The sequence below is a fragment of the Harpia harpyja genome, chromosome 7 (assembly GCF_026419915.1).
Source record: "Harpia harpyja isolate bHarHar1 chromosome 7, bHarHar1 primary haplotype, whole genome shotgun sequence".
In the NCBI taxonomy this organism is placed as follows: domain Eukaryota; kingdom Metazoa; phylum Chordata; class Aves; order Accipitriformes; family Accipitridae; genus Harpia; species Harpia harpyja.
This window is the reverse complement of record NC_068946.1, coordinates 45,935,934-45,957,030: the sequence shown is the minus strand read 5'-3', so window position 1 is coordinate 45,957,030 and position 21,097 is coordinate 45,935,934. Positions and strand designations below refer to the sequence as shown.

The 21,097-nt window shown below is 40.2% G+C and overlaps 1 protein-coding gene across 13 annotated transcripts in view; it reads right to left on the bottom strand.

Annotated features, from left to right (window-relative positions):
• Positions 1–21,097, bottom strand: part of KALRN (kalirin RhoGEF kinase) — a 534,490-nt gene that overhangs the window by 202,727 nt on the left and 310,666 nt on the right. For all 13 annotated transcript variants that reach the window (XR_008236018.1, XR_008236019.1, XM_052792838.1 and 10 more), the window contains exons 11-12: positions 20,044–20,235; positions 5,594–5,763 (exon numbers count right to left, since the gene is read on the bottom strand). Coding sequence is in view for 11 of the 13 variants with exons in the window: in XM_052792838.1 (XP_052648798.1) it covers positions 5,594–5,763; positions 20,044–20,235 (362 nt within the window). In the remaining 2 variants the exon portion in view is untranslated. The remainder of the gene's footprint in view (positions 1–5,593; positions 5,764–20,043; positions 20,236–21,097) is intronic.

Here is a 21,097-nt window from a genome sequence, read left to right as displayed (position 1 = left end):
GCATTTAAGACCAAGGGGTAGGGATGTCTTGATTTCCTCTGGATTATGTAGTACAGCAATAGATGCAGAATACAGTGCAAAAAACTCCACTGAAGGAAAACACCTTTCAAACACTGTAAAACAGACTGTGACTTGTCTTTTCACTAGGGTAAGTGAAATGAGACATGCCTGTGACAGGTCGAATACTGCTCCATCTACACCTTCCATATACAGGCAGCAGAAGGGAGCTAGCCCTTTTAACTGGTAGGCTAGGATCAAGGGGAAGTTTGCTGTACCTGAAAGAAGTCTTAGCATGGACATAGGACAATCCTGACAGTTTCTTTTCTATTTGTGCTTTCACATATATTAATGGGCTCAACTACAGTCTGTTACATCTTCAGTAAATTTTTTTGGTGAGTGTTTTATGGATAAAGAGCCTTCACAGACATTTAAGACATTTACAGACAGCTGAAATTTAGTCTCCAATGTGCCACAAAAGGTCCCCCAACTTTAACAAGAACCAGAAAGGAAAATCTGAAGCCATAATTTAATCCTGGCTTTGGTACTTCAGCTAAAACAAGATTTAGATGCAGTGGTTGTCTCCATCCATTCCTCTCAAAGGCATGTGATAACAGCTGCATTATTTGGTATACTTAAACCAAGCCAACTGAAAACCCTATCAAATACACTGTTGGAAAGACCTGCACACTGGTAGGATAACAGGATGAAGTGGGTAAGCCATGAGGTCTTACCGTCAGTATTTCCCATCAATCTCCAGTTCTGCCTTGGAGAAGGTGGGGGGACACATAATTACAAACCCAACAGCATATACTTGACTATTGGTGCAACAACAAACTCCCACGTGTGCAGCAAACCAGCTGACAACATTGGAAGACAAGCAAAATGTCAGGTAATGCTGCCAGGTCACCGCATTGTCCCACAGGAACCAAATGCAGCTGGGAGCCATTCTTCTGACCAGCTAACCTGGGCTGCTGAGTAGAGGTGCCTGTGGAGTCTCCCCACTGTGGCAGAGTGCTAGCGTGTTCCCTATTTTTAGGGTTTTATTTCCATTTTCTGGGTTGAATTTTCCCTCCATAAACATCTAGCAAAGCATTCATAGTTTTCTACAGAACTTGACTGAAATGCTTGCGCTTTGCTCTTTGCAAATTACCATCACGCAGGGTCAGATCAAAACAACGTACAGTCAACTTAAATGTTAATTGAACACTGTCAGTGAGCATAATTGAGAAAAAAAAAAAAGTATAACCTTTTGCAGATGCCTTAAATTGAAACTACACACAGACAAACAGTAAGGTGCCTTAAATTGAAACTACACACTGACAAAAAGGTAAGTTTAAAACACACCTTTGAGGTTCTAAGGCAGCAAAACACACGTTATTCTGGTTTTATTGTGTGTCTTGAAGGAACAGAACAAGCATTTGCCTGAACATCTGAAGCCTAAGAATAAAATTAAAAATACAAAATACTATTAACTGCATAGTAGTTTGCTCTTTGGATGTGTTTCACCTCTTTTTCCTCAAATACTTTGTTTGATACGCAGAACTTCAGATGCTCAGCGTTATTCTGAAGCAAGCACTATCAACTTCCCTTGCTTATAAGGGAAAATTACACCAATATTACTCTCTGCAGGTGATATGGTTTCTGCCCCACTCTGTCAGTCTTGTGTTTTCACCTTGTTGGTGACCACAAGGTCTCTCTCCACCTCCACATTAGAGCTGTACAGAGGAAGGATGAATGAAGATAGCAAGGGGAGCTTTTGAAACTACGAATCTGAGACCACATTCAATCAAGTTCTGTTTCCTTCAGTCAGCACCTGTCTTCTATAAAAGGACATGAAATATGTCTTCATTCAAATGCAGGATTATTACTATTCATATATTATCTAAATGACGCAATGAATTATTCAAGACTGGTGTTGAATAATCTCTCACGGGATCTAAAGACACACTTGGTTTTAGAAATTCTTTCTCATTAAACATTTCACTCTTCAAATCAAGCCATACTTGCATTTCAGTGGCTGATGCAATACAAAAATCTAAGCGTAATAATCCGGTATTTTTTCACAGTTTCCTCAGACAAGGCCTTGACAATCCCTATATAGTCTGATTTCAGAAAGAAACTTCTGAGATTGGATGCCCCCGCCACAAGATTTCTTGCTCTGTCTGGTGATGAGAAATTCTGGGAAAGAATTGATAAAAGATCCTTACTAGTCCTTGAAAGGTTACAAGTTAGAGTTATAAAATGCAGGGAAATTATTGGGAAAAAATACAAAATAAACTTTGGGGAACATAAAATTGGGCTTAGTGCATTGCTGTTGAGTTTGTTCAGAATGAACGCTGTGCTCCTGAAACCACTTTCAGTGCTTTAACTGAGAGAAAGCTTAGTGAAACATACCCGTTACCAAAAGCTCATATGCTGAACTACTGTAAAGAAGGCAAGATACATAACTTTTCACTGTCTTTTTTTTGCCCCTAACATTCCTGTTCTTTCACATCCTGCTGGAGCAAGTCATTGTTTTGCCTTTCACAGATGTGCAGAAATATTGCCCCCAGCAGTACTCCTAGAAATGCAGTTTGGAAGATTTGCTTCATGTTGACTGCTGAGAACAATGATCACCTCAGTAAAACACCGATAAGGAAGAGTGAAAACAGTGTTTCCAATGCTACCAGTGACATGTACAGTGTTGCTAGACAGGCCTGTTTCATTCCTGATAGGTATGATCTCCTGATGCAGAGTCACTGAAGGCCCTGAAGAGCTTCTGTGAAGAGCAGTCCCAGGCATTGTATTTAACTAGTTCAGGCAGCTGAGCTTTTCTGAAGCTATCAGGAGGAGACACAGAGTGCTGTTACACAAAACGATCTTCTCTAAACCAATATCTGTTCTCTCAGAGATAAGGATGAGAAACGTAAAATTTTTCAAAGCCCCATTAATTTTATTGGTTTTAACCTGTGCTATGACATGCTTGATAAGAGCAGTGTATTTCATTCTCTTCATTGTTGTAGCATTTGCAATCTTCAGCTATTCTTCACGGTAGGTACAAGGCGATCCACACTGAGAAATGCAATGCTGTGTTAAGGAAAGATTGCAGCAATTCTCATTTTTCCTCCTTTCCTTTAACTGTGTGTTCTTTACTTCTGCCAGCAGCCACAAAAGCTGGCACAAATGGGCACGAATTCTAAAATGGGCACACACAGAAGTGGTTTCATGTTTTTCTCACACAGTTCTGCTTCACTTTTTGAAAGATTGCATTACAGGCTTTGCAGTTAGTCAGAGTGCTCAAAACCAACACTTGAATTAGAGATCGTCTTGACAGGTCAGCTCTGCAAATCTTTGTGTGCATTCAGGGCTTCTATCCTTCAGACAACTGCTCTCTCTGTGTTTGGTCTTAACTTTATCAGAAGCAGGGGATCACTTTGCACAAACATGTTCACCCTGTTCCACCTTGCTCACTGCCCAGAATACAAGCCAGACCCCAAAACAACATTTCTTTGTTAAATACAGCTGCCACAAAACCTGTCTTGGCATCTCACAAATGTTTAGGCATGACACCAGTTCCAAAAAAAGTCTCAAACCTGAGGCCACCCTTACCTTTCAAAGACTGAAACTAAGAATTGACTAAGTTTACATTAAAAAAAGCTAAAGTCCCACGCGCTACCTCTCAGTTCACCTCTTCCTCTGCATGACCTTCCAGCCACTACACCAGCCTTTCTCCAATAACTGCTGTTCATACTGATGCTCCACTGACTTCTCAGCTCCAAAAATTGCCCTGGCCACTCTCTAACCCCACATGCTGCTTTCCTACTGACTCAAGCGCAGGCAAAAAGCTTTTAGGCGAATCCCACAGGCAGCACCAGGACTCCTTCAATACAGACACTTTCTGCAACCCCACAAACCACCCCACACTCCACCTGATGGTCTTATACAGGGTCCCTTTCAGGCTCTTGTCCATGGGTGTTCATGCTGAAATGATGTTATGCCAATAGGTGGGATGAACAACAAAAAAATATTTAATCCAGAATTTCACTGCCATTTTTGTGATCTCATAGAAATGCACTAAACTTTGCAAAAAGTTTCTTTGCTTAAAGGGAAATTGCCATACAGACCTTTGACCTGTTATGGCTGGCTGTACATACATTCTTATCTAAAACCCCCTCTTTCTGGCAGCTCACTTACCAAACACAGCCTATTTCCTTCCTATTTATCTCATCAGCAAAGATGAATGGATGGATGGAGCCTAGCTATGTCTGCTCCCGATCCTTCCTTTCCAACTCTGATCTTGGCAAGCAATACCACAGGTCAGGTCCCTCGCTCTCCCCCTGTGATGCAGGCAAGCCACATACAACAAGACTAGGAATTTACAGAGGCTGCCTAGGGCTGAATGACAAAACCTAGAGAAGTCCTTTCAAATATCTCTTTTTTTTTTTTTTTTTTTTTCTCCTCTCTGACCCAGTGGAGAAGACTCTGCATTCAGGGTGATAGGAAAAAGTATAGAGGAAAGCTCAGCACATGGCTGTAGAAGACTCAGGGACTCCAGGAGGGCTCTTAAGGGCAAAGCTCCACCAGGGCCCTTCCTTATCTACTTTGTTCTAGAGCACTTTAGGCTCTTCCTATTGTGACTTATGGTTTCCTGCACTTCTCATGTGAGAACTGAAGGCATCAGATTAGGAAAGCTCGGGGTGAGAAGGATGACATAACTCTCTGGGACAGTCTCTGGTGAAATGTATAAGACCTGGCAGACCTGCATGTTATATATGTATACAGGACATACACACTATGTACATGTAGATAAGGGCAATCTGTAACAGTACAAAGATCTAAAGAATAAGTGATGTATTGGACTTGGTTTTGAGCTCAGTAATATCACTAAAAGGCAGGAAAACTCCAGTGCTGTCAGCGAAGTTAAAGCCACAGAAAACCACTGTATATGAGAACAAATGAGAGAGATCTCACAACTACAAGTTTTGTGTAAGCTTACTCTGCAAACATTCGTTCTACTACGCTTACAGACTGAGAAAGCAAAAAACCCCCAACTTCTTGGAGCCAGTCTCTTCATGTATTTTAAATCAGGTAAAATGAGCTGGTTTAATTCATAATGCAAGTCGAACTGGCAGTATAAGACCCTCTTTGACAGTATGAATAAACCCCACATATACAAAGATAAATAGAAGGGTGCTGCATGCAAAATGAGAATGAAGATTGTTAGACACGTATATTTTATTAAGAGGCATACACTTCTACATCAGGAGTAACCATATAAATCATGAGGCCTCAGCTTACAACCATTTAACAATCTTCTATAAATACCAACTAAAAATATTCACCTGAAACACATTTGTTTCAATTCACTTCACGGTGCCTATAAATAATCTCCCTGTCAAACAGGAACTCATGCTGATCCACAGACTACTCAGTCCACACAAATCAAAATCCTTGCAATTTCAATAAAACACTCAAAGACTTTGAAGAATCATAAATAAGCAAAGGATTAATAAACTCTCCCAATTAATCCTAACTTAGAGTTCCCTATTTATGCACACCTAAACCACAGCATTCATCAGATTTCTCAACACCTGTCCTCCAGGTGGATGCTTACCTGAGCTGTTGGATTAGATCTTCCCCTTCTTTAATAACATTGAGGGTAGCATCCAAGGTGGCTGTTTGTTGCTGCTGAAACTGCTTGATAAGCTCCTGAACTGCATCCACAGAGTCAGCACAGACATCCTCTAAGAGCTCCTTCTGCAGATCTTCCATCCATGTCCACAGCTGGGAAGGAGGGGAGGGAAATATAAATCAGAGAGGGATTGAGATTTAACCCTTTTGCTCTCTAATTCCAGATCAGTAAGTATTAACTAGGGCTGTATGTTTCACATGAAAACTGACCAAAAGTTGCTAAAAACAAAAATTGGTTGATGCAATTCCATTTTAAGCAACAAAGTGAGATAAATATAATGTCAGGTTTTTTTTTTTTCAAAAACTAATGTGCATTTCAGTTTATTATATGACAATAAGTAATTATATTATTCTGATTAACTCTTTACACAAATAACAAATTACAATGCCCTACAGCTGTGATAACCTAACCCTTTCAGGAGATGTGTGCTATCAGCTGCTATTAATTTCACACACAGCTGAAGCCTGTTGCAGAACAGACCTAAAATCTTTGGTGTGTATGTATGGTACTGGCTGAAGTCTAACTGTGCCTGCTCAGCTATGCCTTCCCAGGCAAAAGGTTTTGTGGAGGGTTTGGTTTGGATTTTTTTTGGTTTGGGTTTTTTGTGGGTTTCCACCCCCTACCCCCCTCCTCAAAATGCACCTCAAACTCTGCTTTTTAACTTTGGGAAAATCCAAACGTAGGAGACAGCAATATCACCAATCCCATGCAGATCCATTAATTTTAAATAGTCTTGACTACCAATTTCAAAACAACAACAAATCATTTGAGTAAGTGCTTAGATGAGAATTTCCAGCCAGCTGTTCATCAGAGATCTGGACAGTGGCAGGCAAGCCCCAGCAGCCTCTTGTTGGCTGTAAAGGCTTAAAGCAGACAGAGGTTTCCCCTTTAAGCTTGCTGTGAAAAGTGAGTGTAAAATTGCACCAACTGAGCTGGCAGTCTGCCAGCAAATCCTAATGACTCCACCAGAGAGACTATTTTCTGTGCCATGCCTGCCCCATTAACCCATATTCTGCTGGTATATTCTTCAAGGTAACAGAGAAGTACAGGAGCGGGAAATGACACATTGCACCAGCGCGCTGGGAAATGTCTAAAGGCTGTGGTGCTGGTGGCAGCAGGGCTGCAATTCTGCCTGCCGTTCCAGGGAGCTGCAAAGAAGTTTGTCTCAAAGGGACCTAGAGGTACACATGAAGCAGACAACAGACGTTGTGTGGGGGTGGCAAAAGAGCTGGTGAAAATGTTCCTGTTCAAAATGAGGCACACTGGATCCCCATCCTACAGGATTTCTTCTGAGATTGTGAATTCTGCATGTCCATGTAAAACGAGAGGAGGAGAGGGACATCTTAAGTGCCGGCTGGCAAGGCTTCTCACAATTAGGGTCCAAACCTAAGGCCAGTCATCAAATGTTACATTATACGCACGCTACTGACTTCAAGGATATCATGCTGATCTAAACCAAAATCAAAATCAGAACCCATCCCAGCACTGCTCATGATATCAGAAAAGGGAGAGCCCAGCTCCCTGTGCTATGTCCCCACCTCCGCTACCGACTCTTTGCTTGACACACTTTCAAAAACAAGTTTTAAAACATATGCTTAATTTGAAGGCTTTTCAGTTAGATTTTCAGAGTCAGCTTTGAATATTTTGGGTAAACGCCTCTGTTTATTCATAAATAGCATAATCATAATGGCCTACCCTATTACTGGCCTGAAATGGAATGTCTTTGCTCAGGTTATTCACATATTTTCACATTCTCAGGAGAAAGACATGATATAAAAAGGCAACTATTAATGACAGAAACAAACATAATTAAGTGGTCAGGCTTGTGAAATAAATGAAAGAATGAAAACATATTTAAAGAACCAAATAGAGAGCTTTTTCATTTGTGGCCTGAGGTCCACATGCTGAACTTTGGGAAGCCACCATAAAGGAAAATGCATTGATGCCTTTATATGCTAATTACATTCAGACTCTTCCTGGTTTTGATCTGATTCCTGCACCCACTCAAACAGTAGGGACAGCTGGACTGTAACAGGCGAGGACCAAGTTGTTCAGGAATATTACTTTCTCTGCTTATCAGATCTTCAATTAATAGAGCACTTTGTAAATATAGAAAAGAAAAATGGCCATGCATATCAATAATCCTTCGGTTTCAAGTTGGGAAAGCCAGTAGTTTTTTAATTTCTTGCTGTTGTCATATTTCATTTTTTCACTTAAGGTAACAAGAAAAGCTCACGGAATTTCCTTTACAAAAATGAAAGTGAAATTGAGAACTTGCTTCATTGTTAGGAATCTGCTGTTTTCTTGAAATTACCATGTTAGAAAGGGCAGAGGAGAAAGTTTCCGATCCCCCACTGTGACTTCAGAGGAAAACCCTCTTTTCAAGTGTCTGCAGAACCCAACTTTCAGCAGCTGCCAAAAGGATTTGGACATTTAAGATCCTAAGTCACTTTTTGAGAACACTTCTAAATCAAAGCAGTTTTGAAATACTTAAACTGTACTGTACCTGGAACCGAAACACTCATTAATTTCAGAGAGCACTCAAATATATTATCTCATATTAGCTTCAGATGTTTCCATTAATGACCTCTGATTGTAAGGATTTGCATAATAAAATCTATCAGAATCTAGGTCATCCTTGACTCAGAGGCCTTTAATCCTTTAGACTCCACCAATCCCTGGGAAATCCTAATACAAAGAATCAGTCAATATTAATAAGATTAGGACAATCTTTCAGGAACAATTTACAACAGGAACCTGATTCAAAAACCACCTAGGTTATGTGCTACAACTAACAGCACCTGAAATAAATTACTACCAAGCCCCACTTGTGAATGCCACAGCAATGAAAAGATGAACTCCAAGTCACTGCAACACCAGAGTCAGAATCACAGCTCAGGAAAATCAGTCCCTATAGGGCTTGATGTTTAATTCCAATGCAGCCATTCAACTGATTTAAAAAAATCCTGACTATTAAAACCCCATATCACCAGATAACTTGTGCATTTCCTAATTCATGCTGCAACCTACTCTGAACAGCTAGCTAGCTTAGACTGAGTGAACTGCTTCAATTTTTCATTGAAATTTGACATATTACACAGGACAACTTTTCTCTCGTATTTGTGGAAACTGACTTTCTTCTTTTATTCTTAGCATGAGCAAAATTTGTGAGCACCTGTCCCATTCACATACATACTCCAAACTACTGCTAATGTATCACTTGATCCTGTACAGGAGCCGTATGTAGATGCATGCAGACATTGCAAATACTAACACAATATTTTTGCATCCAGCTGTGGTGACTTTTACTAAGCTTGCCAGTGCTGCATATGTCCAGAAAAGGAGATAATCTCTGCATTGTATTACTTAACATGTACTAAACCAAAGATACAGAATCCTGGAAAAAAATGAAGAAATAACACAAAAATAATTTTTGTGCTTCCTTCAAGATGATCTATGCTTTGGTATAATTAATTGGATATGGAAATACTAATGCATTAGTGGTAAAACCTGAATTAAGTCCATGAGAGAGATCCAGCCACAAATCTGACTCATGCAAACTATGTCTAAAAATGTCATAGTTGTCAGCTACACAGAAGTCTAAGGCAAATACCCTAAAACGTCCATGCTGAAGGTCCATACAGGCTCCAGAATTGAGGCTTTATTTATCAAGGCAACCATGGTTTTAGACAAGAAAAACAATTCTCTTCTGATTACTAGACCAGTGGAAAAGAAGAATGACCCCCCTCCCCTTCTTTTGGGGGAGCATCTGGCAGCTCTCATGCATTGTAACAACTTCTGTGTCTTCCTTGGATATAGAACACAGGCAGTTTCCCTCCATCCAAGAGACAATATATCTCTTTATTCCCAGCTATTTCATCTGATGCAATACCCTTCATTTTACTCAAGTACTTAATGAGACCACTTACTGGAGGTTTGAAGGACATCTGTGCCTGTTACCTAGAAATTAATGCTTCTAACTTAGAGCAAGGGACCACTTTAAACAAAATCTAAAATCTAAAGAGATTGCTAAGAAAATCTTGCCTGCGTGTTTGGAATAACTATTAAACACCCAGCGTCTATACTCTGCTTTTTGCAAATGCTAGAGATGAGTTTTAATCCACTCAAAACCAGTTTAAAAACACTGAGTAATGGGAGCAGTGAAAAGCAAAGAACCAGTCAGTTCAATCCATGACAATTACCATCATACAACATTTTTGCTAGTTGTTCAAAACAAGGATGTTAATGGAAACAAGCAACTTTCCAGGGTATATGTTCTACCCCTTTGCTATGTCAGAGAAGTGTCATGTCTTGCAGTACAGGCCCCAAAAGGATGCTCATGCCAACTCAGTAAAGTGAACATCCATCACAGCAAGGAAGGCTACAGCAGAATGCAGAAGAATTTAGTGAAATATGGGGACCCTCTTTTCCCACCTGATTTGCACTGTTTCCACTCCATGAGTTGTGACATAAGTGTGCAGAGAACCAAGGGCAGGTTGAGAAGAAAACCCAAACACAAATAGAATTGCTCCAGCAAGAGATGTCCATCAACCCTATTTTCCTCTGCTACTATGCCACGCCTATACAAACCTATTCTGAGCAGTAACATCTATCTTTTTCATAATATGCATTAGGAAGTCACATAGACCCCAAGTTCAGGTTAATTTATAGCAGGACTTCAGCCTGTGCTTATGTTTAAACACCTGTTCAAGTGCTGTTGTGAATCTGGCTTCACTGCACACCCTTTAGGAAATTGCCTTTTCTACCTTGATTTCGCTGCACTAACATGGCAGAGATAATAAAACTTTTCAGCACAATTAACCTTCATCAGCTGATATTTATTCACACTTAGAATGCATCCAGTGCCGTTTCAGTTGAAAGAACTGATGGTTGTTATAAATTGGAAACATATTTCAACAACATTTTCCAAAGTCATATTCAAGGTCTTGTAGAAACGTCAACAGAAACATAGAAAACAATGTATGTAATGATGAGCTGTAATGTGACCGCATGCCACCAGTGAAGCGTCACACAACGACACTGTACCTAATAAAATGTGGGATATGACCAGACACTACATATGAAATGCCACAATATGTGACTTCCATGGTAAGATACAGCTGATGAAACACCTTGCTGCAAGAAATAATGTTGTCAGATACCACCAAACTGGTTGGGAAGAGACGACGAGTGGGGAAAAAAGGGAACATTCTGTGAAAAAAAATCTGATCTCTTCCTAACCTCTTCCTTGCTTTTTCCTTTTTCCTCGCCAATTTCTTGACATTCATCCTTGGTTGGACTGCATCTGGTGCTTCTGTATGCTGACGCTTTTTAATTAGTAACCTTGCCTATGGCAAAAGGATTTGCAATGCCTAAACATCTGATGCTTTTTCCAAGTCCTGTATGGACCAGATTGATATAGCACAAAATAATCTCCTCTCAAGGGAAACATGATTTGGGTAGCTACGCTTACATCAGGGAGTGTGTAGATTCCCAGCTCAAGGTCATGTAAATGTAATTCAGGGACTATTCCCTCTAGAAGAGAAAGTTGGCTTATAACTGAAGAATCAGATGTACATGTTCTGTGCTTCTTCTGCTACCATTATGAATTGCAAAAACATGTTCCTCTTCTAGTATAAATTTAATGTAAGTTATTTGTAATTATGAATCTGGATGTAGTTAACTTCAGTAATTGTAGTAAGCAAATCAAATTCTGCACTTGATCATATTGATAACAGGCTTGGAGAAGTTCTTCCTACATCAGCAGATTTACTCAAATTTACACCAATGTAATACAGTACAATTTGGTGCAGGAGGAGCTTTCCATAGCTGTAAAATACATACTACAAATTCAGCAATTTACTTAAATAAATGCAGGAGCCATTACATTTTCCTCTAAATTGTTCACTGGTTCTAAACCTTTCATTACTTCTCAAATGGGAGTTGCACTACCTCTTCCCTCTGTGCTTTTTTAGTGACTGGCCATATCACTTGCAGTCTTACGCTGATCTGCTGCTTTGAGCCTTTTGTGCAACTTTGTGCACTACACCATAGGAATCTCATAAATAAATCACTTGTGACAATTCTGAATCATTCTGAAACTTACTAAGGATTAAAAAACCTGTGGTACCTTTCTCTAACCAAACAGTCTTATTGGATCCATCAGCTTGAACCACTACAGTGACACTAACCATTTTAAACTAGTGGTGTAGACTCTGTTGCGTGCATGTACTTAAAGCATAACAGAATGTGTCTTTTGAGTGATAAGTGAATTACAGGAGTGTCCCTGTATGGCTTTGATGAAGATTTACTCAGTACGCAAATTATCACAGGCACTGGCTGCCCACTCTGTTGCCTTTGTACATGGCAGTAAAAGTTGCAAGCCCACACAGTAGAACTGGGAGAAGCTCATCTTCCTCAGCTTCAGGAAATTGGGAAAATGGGCTGTAATATGACTAATAAAAGGGTGCCTTATAAGAGTTGGCACATCCTATTTAATGGTGCTCATAAAACAACCTTCTAGCTGCAGCATGAACCACTGTTATGTGGGGAGCAAGGCATACGGGCTGGAGACCTGTCTCCATAACACATGAAACACAGGCAAGGGCCCTCAAAAGCCAATGATGGTATTTGAGCAAAGCCAAGCAGTCAGTCAAAAGGCTGGTGAATGGCCTGAAAAATGCAGATAGTAAAGTGTGAAGTTAAATGCAGTCTATAGGAATCCTTTGGCTAGCACATGGCTGAATGATGGAAAGAACTTCTCTTCCATGCACCTGCCCTTGCTCTGCTGCAGGTTCAACTTCCTGTCATTTGGTTTATGTGGCTGCATTTACAAGCATTTAATTCTTATTACCTTAATTCTGTCTCACAATTTTTTGCCATCACAGATGGCAGAATTTTATTCACTAGCAGTCTGGCTGTGCTTCAAACTCCCCTGCTCAAGAGCGGGATGTGCTGCCAGGATACTACAGCTCTCTTCATTCCCAGCTTCTTAATCCTTCATGGAAAAACCTTGCTTCTAGACAACAAATGGACAGGAAAGAGGGGCATCCCACACCACCCCAGCTGTCCTGGTTCCTCAGTCCCAGCTATTTGGTAGCTTTACAGACAAGATTTAACTCTGCAAAGAAACCACCAACGTGAATGACTGGTGAATGTTTGCATTTTGGTCAAAGCTACAGTCTATGCTCTGGAGTTGGAGAGGGATTTGCTCTTATTTTGCTGGTTCATGGTAATTGACTGCTGATAACTCAGAGTGAACTTTTACATAGCTCACACAAAAATAATGCTTGTTATACCAGCAGAGCCCTCTCTACAGCCCCTATTATCAGAATGAAACAGTAAACTGGCAACATATCTCTCTTCTCTGAGGAACCTGCCATCCAGGTGAAGGACTGCACACGTTACCTGCATGTGCAGCTCTGGCAGTTCATGTCCTCTGCTCTCTGCCTGCAAATCCACCTCTGATGGGAATATCATCACGTTTAGGAACTGAGCACTTTTTTAAAAAAAAAAAAAAACAGCATTTACTTAATCTGTTATAAAAGCATTTGCTTTTTTCATCCCCTTGTCTTGTGATTTCTCTACTTGTAATACTCCCCCACCCCCAACTACACTGATTCAGCTCCCAGCAAAAATAGTGTTCATACTTGTAAGAGTCATAAATTTAAGGTTTGATGTTTCACAGCCCTGCAGTGAGAGGAGGGGCAGATATTTTCAAAGACTGATTTTGTATGCTGCTTTGTATGTATCTCAGCTGTTAATTTTATCCCACTGAAGGAACAAAATTTCTACCTTTTGAAAAAGGCACGTGGTGCTTCATTCTAACCCTGAAAAGTGCTAGGATGTGAAATGGCCAGTCACTGAATATTTTATCAGCAGAAAGCCAGTCTGGGTCATTTTAGTGGTTTATGCTTTCATTGCTTTTTAAACCTGGCCATAATATGAGAAAAGGAACAAAAGTGCTGTCCAGGACAGGGGTAGTGTGTAAGTGTGTAAGACACATACTTTGTGGTAGACATGTTCTGGGAACAAGACCTTTTCAGGACTTCTACAAGTTGCCAGCAAGTGGAATTGCTAAACTGATTATACCCTTCATCACAACTCTCTATTATCTGATTGCTCTGAAATGTCAATATTAACAGTTAAAGTCAAACAACAAATTATTAAGTTCAGTAACATTAACTTTGAATCCTGTGTCAATTTACAATGAATGACAGGATTATACAGTATGTCCCAGAACCACTGTCATGTTTGCTCCATGATTAACTTTGATAGATTCTGTCAACTCTTCTGATGAGAGTCAACAGCAGCCGACCTTAGCCCCACGAGCTTTCTGCTCCCTGCTTTCCAGCAACTCTGCCACAACTTAAGTGCCAAGCTCTGTCAAAATTACTGACCTACACTGAAATAATCTTCTAATCACGATATTCAACTGAAGCAGAGAGAATTTAATTTCACAGGTCTTGGTTATCAAGTAAAATTAAGTTAGCAGTGCCTGCAATAAAACACTGTTACTGTTCCTAACTGACAGGGTAAACCCACTCCCATTACTCACTTGAGTAACCCCACTGGTATCTATGGGGTGACCAAGGTGACCTGCTGACCACAAATAATTTAGGTCTATATAGGAAGTTGCCTGACACTTAATGGTCCAGGACTTTGCTCTCAGTTTCTCATGGCCTTATCAGACAAGCTGTTCAGAGTGAAACATTCCATATGAGGTATCTGCCTAAGGCTGAACTTGATGAATTTCTAGGTAAAAGGTCCAGAATGAGAGGAAGGGGAAAAGGAGTTGCTTTGCCTGTGTTAGAAAAGGAGTCTTATTTCTGCTCACATGAGATGCTCCAGACCCTCCACGCTTTTAAGCAAGGGTTTGAAATTTTGCAGAGTTTAGCCTTGATGTAAAGAATATACATTATGTCATCCCTGTGAAAATTTGCCCAAATTTGGTCACTCAGAAGACCTCTGCCAAGTTCCAGTTTGCACATGTTCAGTAAGAACCTGTTAAGAGTTTGGCAGTTCATTTTTCTCAACATTAAATATTTCCTGAGCATACTCATCCCCCCATTCTGTGGGCCAGGTAGACCTGACAGGCTCCACATGGAACTGCAAGCACCGAGTACCTCGTCCTACTGCTCTTCTGACCTACCAAGGGCCAACAAAGCACAGGGCACATGACCTGAAACCACACTACTGCCTCTCCTGCTTTTTGCTGCTGTCTTGCTGGACTCAATGCAACACAAAAGTGGTAATCTGAAAGCCACTTAGAAATGAGAAACCTAGAGTGGTAAAACATACTTTTCATGCCCCAAAGAGCTATGAAGCAATTGCAGAACTGCTTTGTTCAGGTAAGACCCATATACTGTAAATGGATCAAGTTCCCCCTTGTTCTTAAATTAGCAACTGCATTATCAGCCAATAATACAACAAATAATACAACAAACCTTTACTTCAGTTATACCGAGAATACACCGAGGTACGTATACTTGCTCTTAAACACCTACATTAATCCTAAAAGCTTAAAATCCTGCCGATGAAGCCAAGCATGTACTTGCATGTGGATATCACACAGAGCTATCTATGTGTAGCCTCACCTCAACACTTGTTTGACAAAAGTAATTCCCAGGCTTTTCTATACTGTTGTTTAAAACCCCAGCACTGAAGCTGTATAACAAACTGCTGGCAGCGTATTTCCTGCCACTTTAAGCCAGGCAAAACAAAACTATGATTGCTAAACAGAGAAGAAAATCTGTATGGAAAGTAAAGACATTTACAAGATGCTGTCATCATTTAATTACGCAAGAGGATTTTACAAGTTTTTAATGATATGGAAATGGTGACAGTGTTCTTTTGGGTCTACATTTTTATACTTGGAATTGTAAAGTACACTGCAGAACCGTAAGTATAAAACTGTGAGACCAATGTAAAATATTAAGATTCAGACAATGAATTACAAGATGTTTTTATTATTTGCCTTGAGGTTCTTGAGTCTTCAGGGTGTGATTTTATCACATCTGCAACCTCTTCTCCAGGAGGCTCAAAAACTATTCCCTTTTAAACTAAATGAAATGACAGCCAAGAATCTTGTATCATCATTTGATCCTAGCAGCTGAGAGCTCACAGAAAGACGTCAACTATCATGAGATTTGTGATAAAACTGCAAGATCTGACAATCTTGCCAATAATTGATTCAGATCTGAAGTAAGAACCTGAATTCAATTGCACTTAATCCTGAGAGAAATGATTCAGGTACAAGTCTGTTGAGTGCATCTATCCCACTGATAATAATTTATAACTTTACCCTGCCATACAGATAATTGGATTTGATTCCCAAGGTACCAGGTTTCTGCTCACACCATCAGGAATGCCTTAGCCTAAAAGGGTATGAAAATATTGACTATAAACTAAGAGAGCATAATGAATACTGTAGGACAGTGGGACACACAACATATCTTTTATAGGCATAGCCATAGGACCACTACATTACTCCTGAGTTAGGACACTAACAATCACTTAGGGGACTGGTCTAAATTTAAGCCTCTAAAATGCTTTTACCATACCAGAAAGTCATCATTTCAGCCTATTGCACGTATTGTTAAGTAAGGCCACTTTAAAAAAAAAAAAAATCAAAATTATTATTATGCTTAATTGACAGTCTTTTTCATATTCCTTCAACTGTATAAGTCAGTGTTTAGCAGAAGGAATCCTCTTACAATGCTTTCACAGGAAATGAGCAGTGATTCGAGTCTACTGTAGTATAAAAAGGCCACTCTTAACTTTCATTGCTCATGGGATATCCGGATTTAAATGACTCCCTAATTCAACACTATATATTGTCCTGAAGAAATTCTAGCAAGGCAGATTACAAAAGGAAACATTTCTTTGACAAGATCACTTTTTAAAAATGGGAGCTGTTAGAAGTTTCTCAGGTGCTGGGAATCTGAGCAGTCACACCTGGGGATGAAGAGGTGGACAGAGTACAGGTGAAGCAGTGAGAAGTTCACAATCAATGTACTCATCCACACCTGGGAATTACCACATCAGAAATGCAATTCATCTGTGCTAGGAAGACAGTCAGAAGCAACATGTTTGTTGCAGGAAGATATTTAGAATATTTCCATAAAAGCAATGTCAGTAAGACCGATTCTTTCTACTTAATTCTCCCTTTCACCAGTTCTGTCTCAGTAGATATCAAGAAATAATGAGAATTTGGAAAACTTAGATGAAAAATACATCTAGGCTATAGTGTCCTGCATTATTGCCAAGAAAACATAAAGGGAACCGTTTATTCATTTCCAAGGACATAAGAGAAACAGTTGTTAATAGTTTAAGAAATGGTTTTAAGAATGGATTAAAAGAATAGTGATGGTTATTATTAAGTAAATAATAAAGCCTTCTAGAATAATGCAAAATACCTCACGTGTTAAACATGTTAACATGCCAGCCAAAACGCCTTCTCCTTGCCTCAGGACACTCCTAGATGATGGGTTTGGATGGGCATAGTGTACTCCAGCATCAGGCACAGCGTGGCAGGTAGAAAGGGCAAGGTTGATCAGGGAGGCATGTGTCAGCACTGTAACTGGAATGCCTCCTGGTAAAACAGCAGCAATGGATCTCAGATCTCCCTGTATTTTACTGCTGCAGCAAAAGGATTTTTTGCCCTGACATCTGTTATAATTTAAATCTGTTATTCCAAACTCTTTAACTCAACTAAAAGTGCTACTGACTCAAAGGGAATTTTGCTGATAAATCCTAACTTTAAAATTGGAATCTAATGTTATCTTTGTTGTTTGGGACTGAAATCCCAGCAAATACAGTGAATTTATTTTTAAGCAGTTTCATAAAATGAGCGTGGATGGTGCAGATCTGACCTAGACAAGTGGGCAAGTGGCTAGAGTAAGAACCTGCATTTGGTTCAGCCCAGCACTGTAGGCTGGGAGGTCTCACCAGGGCTGAGTGCATTTCCTACTCAGAGCCCAGGGAGGAACCAACTGAGATCAGTTGGTTGGAAACAGAGAAAGGACATAATACTATCATAGGCATGGTGGCAAAGGAAGGACATCTGTATTTCTTAATTTTTGAGGAATCCAGCTATCTGTTTTCAATTCATATTGAAGAATGACAGTTACATTGGTTAACTTGCTGTTTTACAACATACGTGAAGGGCCAAGCAAGGCCAAGCAAGGCCAAGCAATGAGTCATTTCTACTTGAGCCGATCTATTTATAATATAAAAAGGCAAATACAGATCCAAACATGTGCTAAGGCTCTCTTGTTGTAATGCTTTGCCCTTTGCACCAGTTCCCCCCTGGCAGTCTTTGGTTACTTCACTGTGTCTGTGGGGATCCCCACAGCTGGCAGACAAATACTAAAACCACAGCAATTTCCTCACTTATTATTTTTGGCAAAAACTGAGGTATTGGGCTGTGTGACTCCCACCAGTGCAGAAAGGTGTCATTGAAGGAGGCAGTGACACACAATGAAATTCAGTGAATCTGCAGAAAATCAGTGTTTGGCCCCCCACAGGAGTGAATTAACACAGGGGTAAGTGAAAACTTCCTTTCTCTTGCAGAGCTACTGTGCATCCTTCGACGTTGGGGAACTGCTGGAGACTGCAATAACTTTAGCAGCCTCTTTACACCCAACCCAACAGCTGTCATTCATTCTGATGAATGTGGATTCTTGGGTCCACCCTGACTTTGCTGATGTTCCAGTTTTATGCTACAGCTGCCTTGACTGTCCCTTGAGAGAGAGAGAGGCACCCAGAGTCCGTCCACTGTGGATCTCCCCAAAACCAACAGCAAGTACTTACCGAGCTTTTGAAAAAGGCATCACAGCACCAATCTGTCCCATGGGTAAACATCAGTGAGGCACAGATTTAGGGTTTACTCTCAATATCTAGTAAACAGCATTGATGCTGTCACAAAAGACTGGTTTTTTTAATAGTTTCAAAAAAATGTGCATTTTTATACATCTGTATTTCTATACACCAAATCAGGGCTCATTAAAACTGGGTGAGTGGAGCAGACAAATTCCCTTCTTGTTGAAGAAGGGTAGAAGTGAGTATAGTGCACTGCAGTCCAAAACCCTTCATACAGAGAAGCTCTAGTTCCCAAACCTAAATTAGGCTACACAGTACCAGTAATCATCAGCAGAAATTTAGATGATAGAAAACATATTATACTGATAACTTCCTGGATTCATGCCTATCTTTGTGTTACTAGTCACCACCTGCATAGGTGAAGGGAGGTTAATCACAGTAGGAAACTGTTATGAAATAATTTTGACTGAGGAAATAACCAATTAAGCTTCCCCCGTGGCAAACCAGCATAGTTGCAAGCGTTTGAGCTACTCTGGAAACAATAGTACTATTCACAAGCTTAAAGTAACTAGATTTCAGTATATTGCAGAAGCAGGATGTAAAAGGAAAACCTTCATGTATCAACAGCTATAATGGACACACTGTAACTCCATCTTCCATATATATATATATATGAACATGTGCATACACCTTCTATTTAAGGAGGCTCCCCAACATGCTGAAGCCTGCTATACACAACTTGTTTGTAACATGTAAATCAACAAAGACAGGCAAAGCTTTCAGCTTCAAAGAGCATCTTTCTGATCAAGTGTGCTTTTGCAAACAGATGCTATAGAGCATGAAAACAACCATTCTGACTAATCCATCTCTCTCAGCAGAAACCCTATCTTTAAAAGTCACTCATCACTGAATGCCCTTTGGTTTGCAGAAAAATGTGAAGTATGCTTTAATTACATCCCCAGTGGCCTCCCATTTGATGTCCTGTCCACTGTATCTCTGGCGAGACAGCCTTATCTCTGGATATTTTTCAATTACACTAAACAGCATTTATTCAGGTCCTCACTGATTCACTGTATCAGTATGTGGCTATTTGCTCTTTAACTGTAATTTTGAAAGTGAAGTCTGCCTCATTAAACAACGTAAGATATCCAGTAACACTTAATAATAATGGCTACATTAATTAACATTACATTCAAATGGAATCCCTCTGAGGATATGTATCACACTGCTAGCATGTTTATACCTAATGTGTTAATATCAACTCATATTCTTAAAAGAGAATTCTTGCTTTATAACAATACATTCTAGTTGTGAATTAAGCATCACTTGATATGTTGGATATACTGTCCCTATATTTTAGTGTACTATATCATTCATATGTTTCATTCACTTTTTATTTCCTCTTTACAACAGTTAGTCACATGCATCAAATGAGCTGGATTATCAGCCCTGTGTGGTGAAGATGCCTTTTCAATGTCATCTGAGTTTTCAGAGTCAGCTTCTTGCAGCACTCTGCAATACACAGAAAAACTCCCTCATGCACATCTTACCTCTTTGGTGTGGGTATGGAAGGAGACTGACATGTCCAAGAGAAGTTTCCTCTGTTCCACCCTCCGGACAAAGTCCTGAATCCGTACTTCCAGATGCCGAGCTGCTTTATAGATCTCTTCAGGGTCACATTCCCCAGTCTGAGCCAACTGCTCTGCAGCCTCCAAAAGCTTGTCTGCATTGGTGTATGTATTCTACCAGCAAACAAAGCAAGAAACAGAGTATGAGTAATACAACTGTGGCAAGTAAACCCCTGAAACAGGCTGCTTATACTTTCAACGGCATGAAAGCAAGTGATTACCAGAGTTTTAAAACAATAGTAATAATTTCTACTGGCACTGCCATCTGTGAAAGGAGAATGTCTAAAGCCACACAGGCTAATCCCTAAGTATACATGAAATAATTTCTCATTTGAAACACACCACTGCAGCCCAATCCTGCCAGGCACAGCAACAGTACTGTGCACTTGTTTATTTCCAAGTCCCCTGGAATTTCTCTAAGATAATGTAATGAAGCAAGTGGGACTAACCACCTCAGAAGCCTACGGTGCCTCACGTGACACTCGGCTACAAGCTCGTTGCAAAGGCCTCCCAATGGCTATCACATTACAGCATGTAATCATGTTAGCCAGAGATGTCTCAGCCTCAGGAAACATTTGCCTTTCATTGGCTTTTGTGAGATATCTTGAGAAGACCGTGTCTTCAAGTTCCTTCTATGTTTTTTCCTCTCGTCTACTGTTCTGCATCATGTTTCTAAACAGAGTAAGGCTATTTGGTTAGCTTGCAGCTGCCAATATATAATGCTCAGATTGCTTTAGAGGGGTATCATTTCCCGTTTGTGTGAGGCACGTACCTGCCCTCCATTACATCAGAATTTGAACACTTCACCATCCTGAATAGATCTACCCCATAGCCATGGCCTTTGTGATATGAGATGTATTACCCCTACTTTACAGAGAGGGAACTGAAGAGTGCAGAAGCTAAGCGATGTACCCAAGACATGCCAGACTGTGGAGGAACAGAGGTGAATTCCATCAAACTTACCTCAGCTTTCCAA